General features: G+C 37.0%; 1 protein-coding gene across 1 annotated transcript; it reads right to left on the reverse strand.

Moving 5' to 3' along the window:
* Positions 1 to 289: 289 nt before the first annotated feature.
* Positions 290 to 12,434, reverse strand: hacd1 (3-hydroxyacyl-CoA dehydratase 1). The gene is made up of 7 exons (XM_059326505.1): positions 12,291 to 12,434; positions 8,784 to 8,901; positions 8,660 to 8,678; positions 8,474 to 8,562; positions 7,320 to 7,441; positions 3,060 to 3,238; positions 290 to 1,695 (listed from the first exon to the last, which is right to left on the reverse strand). Exons 1-7 carry the CDS (start codon positions 12,407 to 12,409, stop codon positions 1,613 to 1,615), a joined length of 729 nt encoding a protein of 242 aa, XP_059182488.1. The 5' UTR covers positions 12,410 to 12,434; the 3' UTR covers positions 290 to 1,612.
* Positions 12,435 to 14,526: the final 2,092 nt, after the last annotated feature.

Consider the following 14,526-nt stretch of genomic DNA (forward strand, 5'->3'; position numbering starts at 1 on the left):
AAACTAAGTCAGTATTTTGAGATATTAAATCATTATTTTGAGATGTAACATCATTGTTTTGACAACATTTCTCATTATTCTGAGATATTATGTTATTATTTGGAGAAACTAAATCAGTATTTTGAGATATTTGCAACATTTTTCATTATTTTGAGATCTTAAGCCATTCATTTCACAACATTCCTCAGTATTTTGACAACTAAGTTATTATTTAGAGAAATTCCACATTATCTTGAGATATTATGTCATCATTTTGACAAACTTAGTTAGTATTTTGAGATATTTAGTTATTATTCTGAGATACCAACTCATTATCATACAGGATCTTTTGTTTTCGTCACATTGGAGTAAATGGTCCTCTGTGGATATCAGGTAACAAGTGTGAAGGTCATCACAAAACTCTCCACAGTATTGTAGTATTTAGTTTATTGATTTTGCACAAGAAGGTATTTTCACATTTCTATTGATTTGTTCTTGAAAAATAACTTTTCCAGTGATTTTTGTGACATTGACTTTTATTGTTTCTCTCCTCTCTAACCCAGATTATAAGCAAAAAAGAAAAATGCTGATTTTCCTAGATAGCCATGGGCTATGCAACATTTCCTCTCAATCATTTCACATCCTGTTTTCCTACTTTACTCCGATCACAGTCACTCCTTCAGCTGCACAGAAGATTGAAATGATCTTACAATAGCACCTTTAGTAGGAGGGAATCTAACTACCATCGTACATCAGATTCTTTATGTTAAAAAACAAACACAACAGCGACTGAAGACTGAATGCTCACAAAAATCTGAATTGTAGTCTCGGCTACAGCGGCCTATAGAAAGAGCTGCTACTTTCTGAATACTCAAATTAGTTTAAAATGCACTTTTGTAAATTAATTTGACATAGTAAACATCAAAGCAACATAGAAGAATGCAGGAGCCAAGCAGACAAAATGTTAAGTTTGAGCTGTGCTCGCTCTAAGTGACACAGTATGTGAATAAATTAAGAAATATGCTTACTATTAACCGCTCAGTTCACATTGCATCATTTACAAACGTACACAAAAGAAGCAGCATATTGTCTAAATGGTGATTTATTGTTGAGGTACGATCGAACTGAGGTGGAAAACACTTAAAGGATAATAAATCTGCCAATTGGGTCGTTTTGGTGGATGAAGTTTGAGACGCAACTTACAATCTTCCTCCCACGTTTCATTTCACATTTCCCTGGAAGCCTCTCGTTTACCTTTTCTCTCCTTCAGACAGGTGTTGTGACTTTTTCAGTGCAACAAGGTGCAGTAGTGAGGCAGGTGGGCGATTATAAAGGTGGCTGAGACGCAACGTCAAGGCTTCTGTCTCGAGCTCCAGCAACACTGGGACTGTAAACATGTTTCCAATATTACCATTCAGATAGGAATTACTCCTGTAAAGACTGAGGATCAGTTATTGTCGCTCCTTTCTTTCCTGATTATCACTCTCGTCAGACGGGTCGACATCCGTGCGGCTCTCCCGGTCCCGTGCAGTGAAGAATGTAACGGCCGGTTGGTGCTAAAGATGAAGAGGGGGAGGTGAGGGTGAGGGTGGAGGCAGGCTGGCTCAAATGAAGGCATGAGGTGGTGGCTCGTCTAGTCGTCCTTCTCCACTATCACCTCCCCGTAAAGCACCCTTCTCCTCTGCCGCAGCATGTGGAAGTAGAGCTGAGGGAACACTGGGGGAAATTGATGGATTGAGAATTTATTTGAACACAAAATAAAAGATGAAGATTTAAAAACAAACGAACAACAATAAATACAAGACAACAACACAAAATGAAACAACAAGACTCAACACTTATTTGTGTTCAAAAGGAGTGGGATGAAGTCAAAGCTTATTAAATCCCACCCCTTCTCCATATGTTAATTTACTATATTCAGTTATATGACAACAATAATATTTATATATATGTATGTAAATAAACACCATCAATCACTGATGCTCAACTATGGCAACACTCATAAGCACGATTATTTCTGTCGATATCAACATCATGATTTGATGTTGATATTGACAGTGATAGTTTCTCCATATTGTGTGATGCTTTTTCTCAAATGTTGAAAATGTTTCTTATTGGAAAATAAGTTGATTTTGTATGGCAGTTTTGACAAGTTTTTTGGTAATTTAATACCCAAGTTTCCTCAGACACACACAAATGACACATTTACTCACTGACTCTGTAAAAAAAAAAAAGTGTCTTTTTAACAATGATATTTCTTGAACTTTAAATAATCAACTGGGAAAAAAGTAGAAATTAAATTAATGAGATATATAAAAATAATAAATAAATTACATTAAAATAAATAAGATCAACCATGATGTAACGTTGCACTTTTTTTGAAATCATATAATCTTATAATATATGTTATATATAATATATCTTGAACTTAATATAGTTAAACTGAAAAAAATTGTAATGAATGTAAAAAAAAGGAAATAAAATAAATGTACCATATAAAAAATATAAATAAATGTAAAAATAATAAATAACAATAAAAAATATATTTTAAAAAAGGAAAAAATCATCAAATTATCAAAAATATTTTTTAAAAATTAAATAAATTTGATTGAAATAAATAAGAGCAACTATGTTGTAATATTCCACTTCTACGACCTACTGAAAACTACTGAACATAAATATTTAATATACTCAATATATTCCATTAAATAGCTCTATGAAAATGCAACGCAAAAACACAATACATTTTTTTGAGTTTTTATTTGAACTTGTGCAGGGATTCCCAAATCCCCAAGCTTTTAACTTCTCTTGGAAATTTTCCAACCCTTTGCAACCATAGTAAAAAATGTGTCTGTTTCCTGTATCATTTTTAACATACAGATATGAGTGGTATTGATTTAATTATCTGCAAGAAAAGCAACACAGACTGCAAAATATTTCACTGCAACTGAACAAAACTGGGCTTTTGAGGAGGATATGTGACTCCAAAATGTTCTGTCAGACCCTTTGAAATGCGATAACAATGCTACAGGAGAAGCTGTTTCTAAAGTTTCTGTAGTGGATGTGAACATGCTCCTTACGTGGGATGTAGGACAGCATGACGATGATGAGGCAGTAGTAGTAGTCGAAGGACACGTTATACTTGTTGGGGAGCCTCATGGAGTACATTCCAGATCTGCGTATGAACGGCAGAGCGGCGTAAATGGTCAGCAGTTCTCCGACGACTCCCAGCGGGTACATGACGATGAAGAGGTTGTATCTGGGAAGGAGAAGATGCTCGAGGTCAAACACTCCTGCAGGTAAAACATCTGTGGATGTTAAAACACTCTCATGCTTTAATGTCTGCACACACAAACTAACAAATGCAACCTTTAAAGGAGGAGATCAACAATGGAGACATGCTTCCAACAATCTTCAATCTGTTACTGTTATTTTTCGATCATTCGTCTGGAATGCCCTGCTTAGCCTGCTGCCCCCACGACCCGGCCCCTGATAAGCGGAGGAAAATGGATGGATGGATAGTATTTTTTTTATTATTTTTTTTATCAATTTACTGTTTTATGTATTTTAATATTATTACTTTCTCTCTTTTATTTTATTTGTACTTATTTACATTTTTGTGTATTTATTTATTTTATCTATTATTTTTTATTAATATTTAATAACATTTAAAGAAACAAAACTATGAGAAAAAAAAGATACATCTCAAGGTCACTCACGCGCATGCCTTATGCCTTAAATTTGTTTTTCTGTAAGAATTCAGGAAGTTGGAGGAAGTTGATGCTTGTGTTGTTGGAGTACTCTGACATTTCAGACTTAAGTAAAGCAACAGAAATCACATTGACGCTGATCAACAGCCAAACTTCATTCCTCACTGACTTAAGATTACTACCAGAAAAATGGAAAAAGGAAAGTCACTCAATCAAAGAAGGCCGAGAGTAAGAAGAAGGTAAGATAAAGTAGGACACTCAGGTCATTAAAAACATGAAAAAACGTCCTGATGTCAACTTTTGAATGTCTCTCTGCTACTTCCTTTTACATTTAAAGTTAGAAAGAAAAGCACCATAATTCAAAAGTAATCCCCCTCAATCATCGGTGAGGCAACAGCTTGCCTGTGTTCAAGATGTGTTACTGGAGGTTTTCACTAGAGGGCACACCAGAGAAGTGAGACCACATAGAACCACAGGATATGTAATGTAGGCTGTTAAATCAAGCATGCCATGAAAATGGTCAGTGTTGGGGAAGCTACCAAATACCTATGGCCCAGTTTATAGTTTGTAGTTTCAGTAGTTTAACTTGACAAAAAAACTGCAAAAAAAGGAATTTAACTACTTGAATACTGCTCCTACACTGTCCCTACAGTTCATGTGTGTATTATCTATTTCTGGCAATGTGCACAACCATTGCTCAAGACTTTTATATATCCATGCTCAGGTCACGTGAGGCAGCCATCATGCACAAGCAAACATGTAGCTAACAGCAAGTCGATCTCCAAATGTAATCAATTAATCTCTTCTCTTTTCATTTTGTAGCATTAGGGACATTTCTTTGCGTTACTCTTTGGGCTCAACGCTTAAAAAAAATTAGCATCCATGTGGATATAGTGAATTGAGACACCAAGCAGACTAAGCTCGTCCCGAAACGAGAGTGAATCTGGGGTTTGCTGTGGAGTGGCCAAGTTTAAATGTCGTGTTTACAAACAGTAAGCGTCAATTTGTGCACAGTATGCCTTCAATGTAACCTATGTGAGCAAACCAGCCAATACAGATGATGGGCACTGACTAAAACTTGGACAGGCAGCTGGGTATCTCCTGGGTGTGAAAAGGGATGTGATTTGGCAGATGTTGCAGCGGGAAAAGCTGCAGGATCAGGTTGTGGCTGCAATTTGAGCCTCTGACAACTGTCATTGCACTAAATGGCTGATTACTACAGCGACGATTATGTTTTTGATTCCTTTGCATACAGACAGGATGACTGGATGAAAATCTGTGTTTTATTACTCAGGGAATTATTCAGATTTACTTTCAAAACTTTGTAAACAAATTTGGGAACGCAACATAGAAAAAAGATCACAAATCTTTCCTGAAATTATCTTAAATTAAGAAAAAAAGCTGCTCTCTATGAAATCGTTCACAAAGTCGTCTTGACTTTCTGCTGCAACTGACTGTCACTTCACATAAGTGTGACACGACATAAGCCATGACTCAGGGCTGTAGAGATCCTGTATTTAGTCGAGACCACAGCAAAGGCTCGGGGGAGCGTCTCGGCGGATGTGAGAGAAATGTTGGGAGAACATTCCATGACCAAAACAGATGGTCTTAAAAACATGAGCAGCTGAACATGAGCCCCTCTCCGGGGGCCTGGCGTCTCCTCCATGCTTAAAGAAAGCCGTGAAAGGTGGGGGGCAGGGAGGAGAGCGCTATTCAATACACGGGAATCAAAACCGAAAACAAAACAGTAACTGCCACAAAACTGACGCTCATGAACCACTGAAATATCGAAAAAAAATCATGTTTTTCTGGCGAACTTCTGTGTGCAGAGACAGAGCAGTGTCTCTTCTGCTAAATGAGTTGATGTGAAGTGTAACCTCACTGCTCTGAGGTGAGATAGCCGCTCTCTTGGCTGTAAGATGCCGAGCCTGTGTGTTGGACAGCTATCAATGTTTGCAGCCGACGTTCCTCACAATGACTCCAGTTTCAGCTGAGCTACTGTAGCGGAGAGACTGCCACGTCACAAGTGCTCTCCATACAGTAGTAGGCAGGCATTATGTCACTCCAAATGTGTTGATCGTCATCGCATTTCACTGATAATCAAGCAGTAGTTTCAGTTTTATGTTTTGGATTTGGATTTTAATGCAACATTACTGAATGGGCCTACAGGGCACAGACTCAGGGGCCCAAAGTGTCAAGAGCCTCCCAGGCCTTCACATGCAAAATGTTACTCAAGGAGACGCATAATGACCAAGAATAAATGCAGAATAATCACAAAAAGATGCAAAGCAACCACAAAGAGACACTAAACATCTACAGACACAAAACAATCTAAGAGCAACCAAAAGAGATACTAACAATTACAAAGAAACACTAAATGAACAAAAAGGAAACAAAAGTATTACAAACAAACACAAAATGACCAAAAAATATACAAAACATCTATAAAGAGACACAAAACTAGCACAGAAACAGAAAAGCACAAATTCACAATAGCTGCACACTGCTGACCTAGCCTAGCCTAGCCTAGCCCAGACCAACACCTGACCTACATGCTACATTTCAGCCTCTTAAGGTGTAAAACTGTGGCAGCTAAAGGGCGGGGAAATTTTTGTGGACCAACTGTTCCACACACCGACTGGCAGCAAGAGCTATAGAGCTGCTATAGAAATAAGACACCAAACAACTACAAAGAGACACAAAACAGCTACACAATTGGCTACAATGAGACACAAGATGACTTTAAAGAGACACAAACTTACCGAAAAAATAAAAACACAAATGATTGCAATGAGTGACCAAAACAACTACAAAGACACCTAAAAGCGAGAAACAAAACTACCAAATAAGACACAAAATGACTACAAAGAGACAAAAAACAACTAAGAGACACAAAATAACTATAAAGAGCCACAAAACCACCACAGTGAGACACAAAATAACTACAAAGAGACACAAAACAGCTACAATGACACACAAAATTACCAAATAAGAAACAAAATAACTACAAAGAGACACAAAATAACTATAAAGAGACAAAAAACAACTACAAAGAGACACACAATAACTATAAACAGACAAAAAACAACTACAAAGAGACACAAAACAGCTACAATGACTCACAAAATAGTCTGTGTGTCTTGCTTCTATGTACATGAGACAGGTGGTGGTCCACCCAATACTCGTCAATAAATGTTTTGTTTGTTTGTTTGTTTAGAGCAAGTTACAGAAAAAATGCCACCATCAATCATCCTTCAACCAACTATCATCAGCATTGTCGGAGCACAATGTTAGCAGTTGGTTTAGCCACCATTGACGAGGGATAACGAGGTGCTAATCAATAAACACACACATGCTTGTCTGTGTGAGCCGGGCGACACTTAATACACACACACACACACACACACACACACACACACACACACACACACACACACACACACACACACACACACACACACACACACACACACACACACAAACACACACACAGGGCTGCACCACTTCCTGTTGTAAAGCCGGACTAGGCCGGCGGCGGGAAGCGTGCCAGAGGTGAGATGGTCAGATCGGTGTCGACATGCTCAGACAACAATGACCGACACACTAATGACATTTCAAGCTCGTCTCCACCTGGCCCATTTGATGAAGTACGGCAGGTGGTGGAGCAGGTTGAATGTGTAGTAGGAATATCTGGTAATCTCTGTCACCGTCCACACAACCAGGAATAGGATTACGCTTTCTTCATTCTGGATCTTCATTTAAAATATACAGGGGAATATACAGAGGAAGGAAAGTGTTCATGTGAGTGACACCTGACAAATAAAATAAAATAAAAAATACAAAAACATTAATAAATAAAGTACAGGAGTTCTTACCGTTTTCATGCAACAGATGCTTAAAATAATAAACATATTTTTTAATCTACTTATATTTATGACATTTAACCTCTGTAATTGAATTTAGCAAGTGGGTTTATTTACCTTTTTTAAAAGTTGTACTCGGAAAAGTGCCACTTTTTAGACATTGCGCTGCTTTTGCTGCAGTTCTTCTGCTGTTTTCTGATACTTCTTTTATTTATTTGTTATATTTAAACTACACAGAAAGAGGCCATGTGAAATTTCAGAGTATAATGACAATAAAGATCATTCTGATTCTAATCAGCAGATCAATCCATCATGAAAATTAACATTATTAAGGTTCAAAATGTGCTCCACCGCAACCAACTACAATAATAAAATCCTTATAAGTTCTTCTATTTTATCACATTATTCTTTTTTGTGTTTAATTACTTTCATGATAAATAAATAAAAAACAAGTAAATCCTTAAAAAAAAAAAAAGTGTTTTGAGGTTTTGACTGTTGGTTGGACAAAACAAACTTTTAATTATGACAAACTTTTGCACTTTTTATGATTTTTTACAACAAACAATTAATTAGAAAATGATCAGCAGAATGAGTAAAATAATTAGTTAAAAGTTTAAAATGACCAACTATAACAATAAAATCCATATTTCAATAATGCATGAGTAATAATAAGTAGGCTGTAACACTCATTCTGATTCTGATAATATAATAATAATAACTCCAAAAATAATCTCTCTTTGAACAGATTATATGCTGTATGTACAGAGGTAATAATATTATATTTTATAATAATTCTGGTGCATTTTCTCCCACAAACTGTTAAGAAAATTGCAGGAAAATTATGTTATTTTTAAATGTTATTTTGTTTACATACAACCAAATAAGTGTGTGTGTGTGTGTGTGTGTGTGTGTGTGTGTCACCTGTCTGATGCTGTTGGTGATGAACCAAACCATGAAAATCCGTGAACACACTTGCACCCCAGTTACAATCACAGAAGTCCTCACAATCCCTGCAGCAGAGCAGCAGGAAGAAAAGAAACAACAATAAACAGCTGCAGAGAATACACATTTGTTTACATTTTATGATAAACAGAAATCGTCACATACCTATGGCACAATGTCCCACCTGTAAGACAAGAGACAAGTTAATTCAGCTCATAAATCTGTTTATAATCTTTGTTATTTCTCACTCTAAGACACTATTTTCGCTCTATTGCACTGAAATTCTTACCTCAACTAACGCAAAGGTCTGGAAAAACTTGAGTGTCCTTGCTATACTTCTGTACAGACCCTTGTGTGTGCCTTTCATGATGTAGAAGCGCATCATTGCCATGGCCAGAACCAGCCACCTGCACAAACATGGATGATGTTAGAGTTCGTCCTGCAAAGCCGTATGTTCGTTTCTATGATGAACATACATTAAATGGGTTCTGTGCGTCCTCCCCCAAGATATTACAAGTGTCAGACACTGAATTTTCTGCATTTTGGTGAATTTCTGCATCAATTTATAATGGAAATGTCTCTGTACTTCCTTCTTCAACCCTGCAGAGTTGTTTAATCTTCTTTACGTTCTATGAAAGTTGCATCCCTGCAATTTGTCAAAATAAAAGCCCTTTCTACTTGCTACTTTTTTATGTTTTTAAACATCTTTTATTTGGATGATTTGGAGCCCAACAGATATATCAGTTGAGAGATATTATCAGCCGATACTGTCCTATCAAAGGCATATCAGTATCGGTGTATATGCTGTACGATATGTGCCATTATGAAAACCTTTTTTTACACAATGTATAATGCACAAAACATTGCTTTGTGTGATTTTTTAATAGTCAGCAATTGACTAAAACTGAACAGTAATGAGGTTTATTTAGCTATTTATTTTATTCCTATTTATCCTTTATTTTCTCAGTTATCATTTATTGAATTGGGTGACATTGTAAGACATTGTTTGGTGTGTTCAGTTGTGTGTAAAAAAGGATGCATTAAATGCAGAGGTTGAATTTCCCCATTGTGGGATTAATAAAGTAATTAATCTTAATCTATAACATATAATCATGTTAAATATTGTGTAATAAAGTTTTATAAGGGAGCTCTCTGGTTATTGATTCTATTTCCCACTCTAAATGCAGTATCGGCATTGGTCTCAAAAATCCTGTATTGGTCGGGCTTCACTCTGGTTTCTCTATCGCTGTATTGATTGTAAATAATCTAGAAAGTAGCTTTAATAACGGCAGAAATTGAAATGATATCAGGTCTGCATGTACTGCCCGGTGTATTATTTAACACAGAAAATGCTAATTTATTTAAAAGTCAGTCACTAATTTTATAACTCCCCACAGTTTTCCCTCCATTTTATATATTAGGACTGCAACTAATGCCAATTTATCTACAATTTATCGTTTAATGTATAAAATGTCAGAAAATAATGAAAAAAGTCCATTCCCGTTTCTCAAAGCCCAAGATGATGTCTATACATATCTTGTTTTGTAGGAATTCTCCATAATGAAGCCATTTTTTGCATGAAAAATTACTATTTTTCTGTTGATTAGTTGACTAATCGTTGCAGTTCTATTGTTTATAGCCTCAACACATCTAAATCAGATTCCCACAAGAGCTTTTTTTTTCTTCTTAAGAACAAGTTTTAGCATCACCACCACCTAAAGCAATTAAAAAAAAAAGCTACAAAATGTGCTTGTTACGTAGAGTTAGAGTTTCCCTCCAGTGATAGTAGACAGTATTTGGTGACAACTGACTTGATAAAACATGATTAATTCAATAATTAAATTGACAAAATCAAAGTTTGAAACACAGTGTTTCTTTTTCAGTACTTTCATCAAAAGTAGATTACACAGAATCTACAGTATGAGTACGACAAAGAGCTTGTTTATACACTTAAAGTCATTAGGGGTTTGCAGCTTCTGTAAAACATATTAGCACATTAACGCAATTCCAGCATCTTAAAGTTTAGAAATTGTGCTAAAATAATCTCTAAAATTCTCCTTTATGACAAACATATCAACAGTCATCTCCCTCTCTGAACTCAACAACATAGAAAACAACATGAAACTAAAGCTGCACAGGAGGAAACTTCTTCATAACATATTCTTTTTATGAAGGAATAAAAACTGTTCAGGATCAATGCTGTTGTTAATGGCAAAAAGGCTCAATGGCTGGACTGGATAAAAGCTGCAACTCATTGATTTCTGCTCATTATTTTCTTCGTTAATCACTTTTATATTACAATTATAATTTTTAGAAAAACTTTCTCAGAATGACTTCTTTACATTCCTGTTGTTAAGCCATCTAATAATACAAAACCAAAAGAAGTTTAGAAAAGCAAAACGTAATCGCATTTCAGAAGCTGAAAGTCTTTAAGCATCATTTCAACTTTAGATTCTTCAGTTTTATATATTATATAAACTAAACCGTATAATATTATATTGTTATATTGCATACATACTGTACTTTACGATATTATACTACAATTAATATTATGCTATTATATTATATCATATTATTACTATTACTACTATTACATTGCACCTTATACTATAACTGATACCTAATACTAGAATATGTTTTTACATCTTAAACTATCTGTCAATTGACAGTAAAATATTGTTTTACTTAATATTTTTTCATGCAAAAGCATTTCATGTTTTCAGCTTCACAAACGTTCTTCTACTTTGTTATATATATATATATATATATATATATATATATATATATATATATATATATAGTTTTAAGGTCAGAATTGGTGGTTGGACAAAACAAACTTTTAATTGCCCCAAAATTTAGCAGTATTTCAGATTTTAACACAATAATATTTTTAAACAATCTATAAATTTAGAAAAAAATCAGTAGATTTGTCCACAATAAAGTAATAATTAATTAGAAGTTCAAAATAAGCTTCCACTTCAACCCACTACAACAATAAAATCCATATTTTACATTAATGCATAAATAATAATTTTATAATATAAAAGTGGGCTATAACACTCAAATGTGACATTCTTCTGTATTGAATACTACTACATTTTCTTGTATTTTTATTGCATTTTTAATGTAGAACTTTTAGTTTAGTTAGTGTTCTTACAGAGTGGTATTAATACTTTTACTCATCTTAATACTTCCTTCAGCACTAGGTTAAGTGATTATTGATGCCTCTGATCTGACAGCTCTGTTTATTTGTTCACAGCTGAAATGACATGAGCAGACATATATTGATCCCCATCTGTTTGTGCAGCCAGGTGATCACATAAACACGAAACAAAACACTGTTTGCTTTCCACAAACGTTATGTTGTCATTAAAAAATCTGCCCATTGAGCATTTCAGTGTCCCAGACCTGAGCTCCAGTGTCAGTCAGCGCACTCCGGCTATACTTATCACTGCAACTGTGGGACGCACGGTGGGGCCTTTGACGCTGACACCATGCAGTCAGCCCTATTTGGACACGGCTGCAGCGCCAGCCTGTCACTTTCACCAAACACCGTCCATTCATTTCCAAACACTCAAACGAATCCCCTTTATATTTCTATATATTTTTTAAATATCAAAAAGTTCACTCATGATTTCAACTTCTCTTGTAGGGCGCTAAATTGAGCGAGCTGAACAGGCACTTTCGGCTTGTCACACAGACACAGTCCTATAAACAGCAACACACGCTTACAGTTTTTTAGGGAGCGGCTAACTTAATGGCTTTTCTTATTAATAGGCCGTCTGGACGCACGTACCCGGCGGTCATGGCAATGTTGTAGAAGGTGAGCCATGCGGTGACGAGGGCGCTTTTCGTTCTCTTCTTGTTGTTGTTTTCCTTCTCCTCAACCGTGCCGTCCTCCTCGCTGGACGCCATGGTACCGGGGGCAGGGTGGGGAAGTCAGGAAGGGAGCTGACAGCTGGGGCCGGGAGGGAGGGGGGAGCAGCAGGGTCATCCATCCCTGCTGCTCCCCCCTCCCCTCTCGCGGGACTAGTGCTGCAACAAGTGCGTGGCCTGCCGGTGGGCCAGGGGCTGGTAGCAGCGCTGGACTAGCCATCTGGCATACCGGGCAAGACTTTAGGGCCGAACGACTTGAAAAAACCATAAACATTTTTATTTATTTATTTATTTAGTTGACTGATTGACCAATGGCCAATAAACCAGGTAGAGGGAGGGGCGAAGGCCAAGGCCCCCTCCTCCTTGGCCCCTTCTGCTGTCAATCAGCCAGTCATGTCACGGCCCGGCAGTCTCATTGGCCAATGGTCAATAAACATCAGGTAGAGGGAGGTCCGAGAGCCCGCCTCCTTGGGCCCATCGGCTGTCAATCAATCAATCAGTCACTGCACAGCCAGAAAATAAAAATGTAAAAGAAATGTATAGCACTGGCGGAGAAATTACGAGAAAAACAATCGACAAGCCCTTCAGGCAGATGCTGCAAAATGCGCTAAACTATCTGAAATGTTCGGTGCTGCGGCAGCTGGAGCTGACTCAGCACGGCGCCGCCAGGTGATGATGGAGGAATTAACCTGTAGGAGTCTATGAGAGAGAGGTGGAAAGATGGCAGCACCTGGCAACATGCGGTAAGAAGCTATAAATGGTTCTCTGCCTGGCTCAAATATCATGAAGTCAGGTTAATAACTTTATTTTGTTAGCTTGCTAACTTTTTGAACACGGTGTAGTTTGCTTGCTACATCATCAATGTTTCGTGTATAGACGGTGTCTTGTTTACAAACAGTAACAGGTGCGCACGCAGCCAGGGGGCAAGAGAGCAGTTTCTGCTGCCTCCACTATGTTTAGCACGTCTGAACGTTTAATGAAGTTTAACAGTTATGGGCTTTAACTGAATGACTTAATTTGTTGACGTTCATTGACTGGCACAGCAACATGCTAGGCTAGCTGTTGTTACCAGTTTAACATTATAGTGCCTTGTTGTAAATAATTTCATGTTGGTCAGTTCTGTTAGTGTTTTTGCTGATTTGCATTTGTCTGTGTTAGCGTGATCAGCTGTTGATAGATCTTAGTGTGACAGTGTTAAATTTGCAAGTAGGGCATGTCTGTCTCTGCAGGCTAATTTGCTCGCCCAAAAGGATTTTTTTTTAGATATGTAAACATTTGTTTCTGGAGCATTAGTAGAACACCATTTTAAAGTGAGCATGGAGTTTCCACTGTACTTTTACACTACTGTGTGTTCTTTTTTTTCCCCCTACAGGCCTATTATCTTGCATTGTTGTGCTGCATGTTATTGCATTTATATTAAAAAGTGAAACGTATCCATTCTGACTTCCTGTGTTTTGACACTCTGGGATGAGGGCTGTCTAATGTAGTCTAAATGTAGTGTAGTGTGGAGTGATATAGTTCAGATATCTACATGGTTAGGAGAGCACTAAGATACTTGTTGAGTTATCAGTTGTGGTGGGCCGGTCAGGGCAAAAATGCCAGGGCTGATTTTTGTCCCAGTCCAGCCCTGGCTGGTAGTCTATTATTATAGTGATTTTAAAAAAAAAAGAAGAAAACTGTGTCACCAGAGGTATTAAGATATCGTCACCCTGTTAAAACAATCTCACTACTTTTTTCAAGTTCTGCAGGGAACACAAAAAACACCATAATGTTGCGCTTCTGCGCATGAGCGGTCTTTCTGTGCTACTGCGCGGGCCTGTTGCGCTTCTGCGCATGCGCTGAAAGGCCGCGCATGCGCAGAAGAGCAACGGGGCCGCGCATGCGCAGTGCGCAGAAAAAAAATTAAATTTTAAAAATTAAAAACTCCCATATGGGACCTTTAAAAAATAATTGACATTCCTAAATGAATATTCTAATCACCTAGTCATTTTGACTTAACCATTTGTTAATGGTGACCAATAGAAATTCATATTGATTATATAGTTTCACAAAATAATTTGAAAATCGTATAACGGTTTTAACTGTGGCTTGACAGTAACCATAGCAACACTCAAAGCACTTGACTCACAACTTCAAGTGCTATGGTTAAGTGTTAC

This window comes from Centropristis striata, chromosome 23 (genome assembly GCF_030273125.1).
Source record: "Centropristis striata isolate RG_2023a ecotype Rhode Island chromosome 23, C.striata_1.0, whole genome shotgun sequence".
NCBI classification, from domain to species: Eukaryota; Metazoa; Chordata; class Actinopteri; order Perciformes; family Serranidae; genus Centropristis; species Centropristis striata.

Excerpts from the sequence above, each read along its gene's own strand:
- hacd1 (XM_059326505.1), bottom strand. The coding sequence starts at position 12,409 with ATGGCGTCCAGCGAGGAGGACGGCACGGTTGAGGAGAAGGAAAACAAC. Across the intron at positions 7,442-8,473 it reads TCACCAACAGCATCAGACAG|ATCCAGAATGAAGAAAGCGT; the intron begins GTGACACACACA and ends TTTTAAATGAAG. Across the intron at positions 1,696-3,059 it reads CATGCTGTCCTACATCCCAC|TGTTCCCTCAGCTCTACTTC; the intron begins GTAAGGAGCATG and ends AATTTCCCCCAG.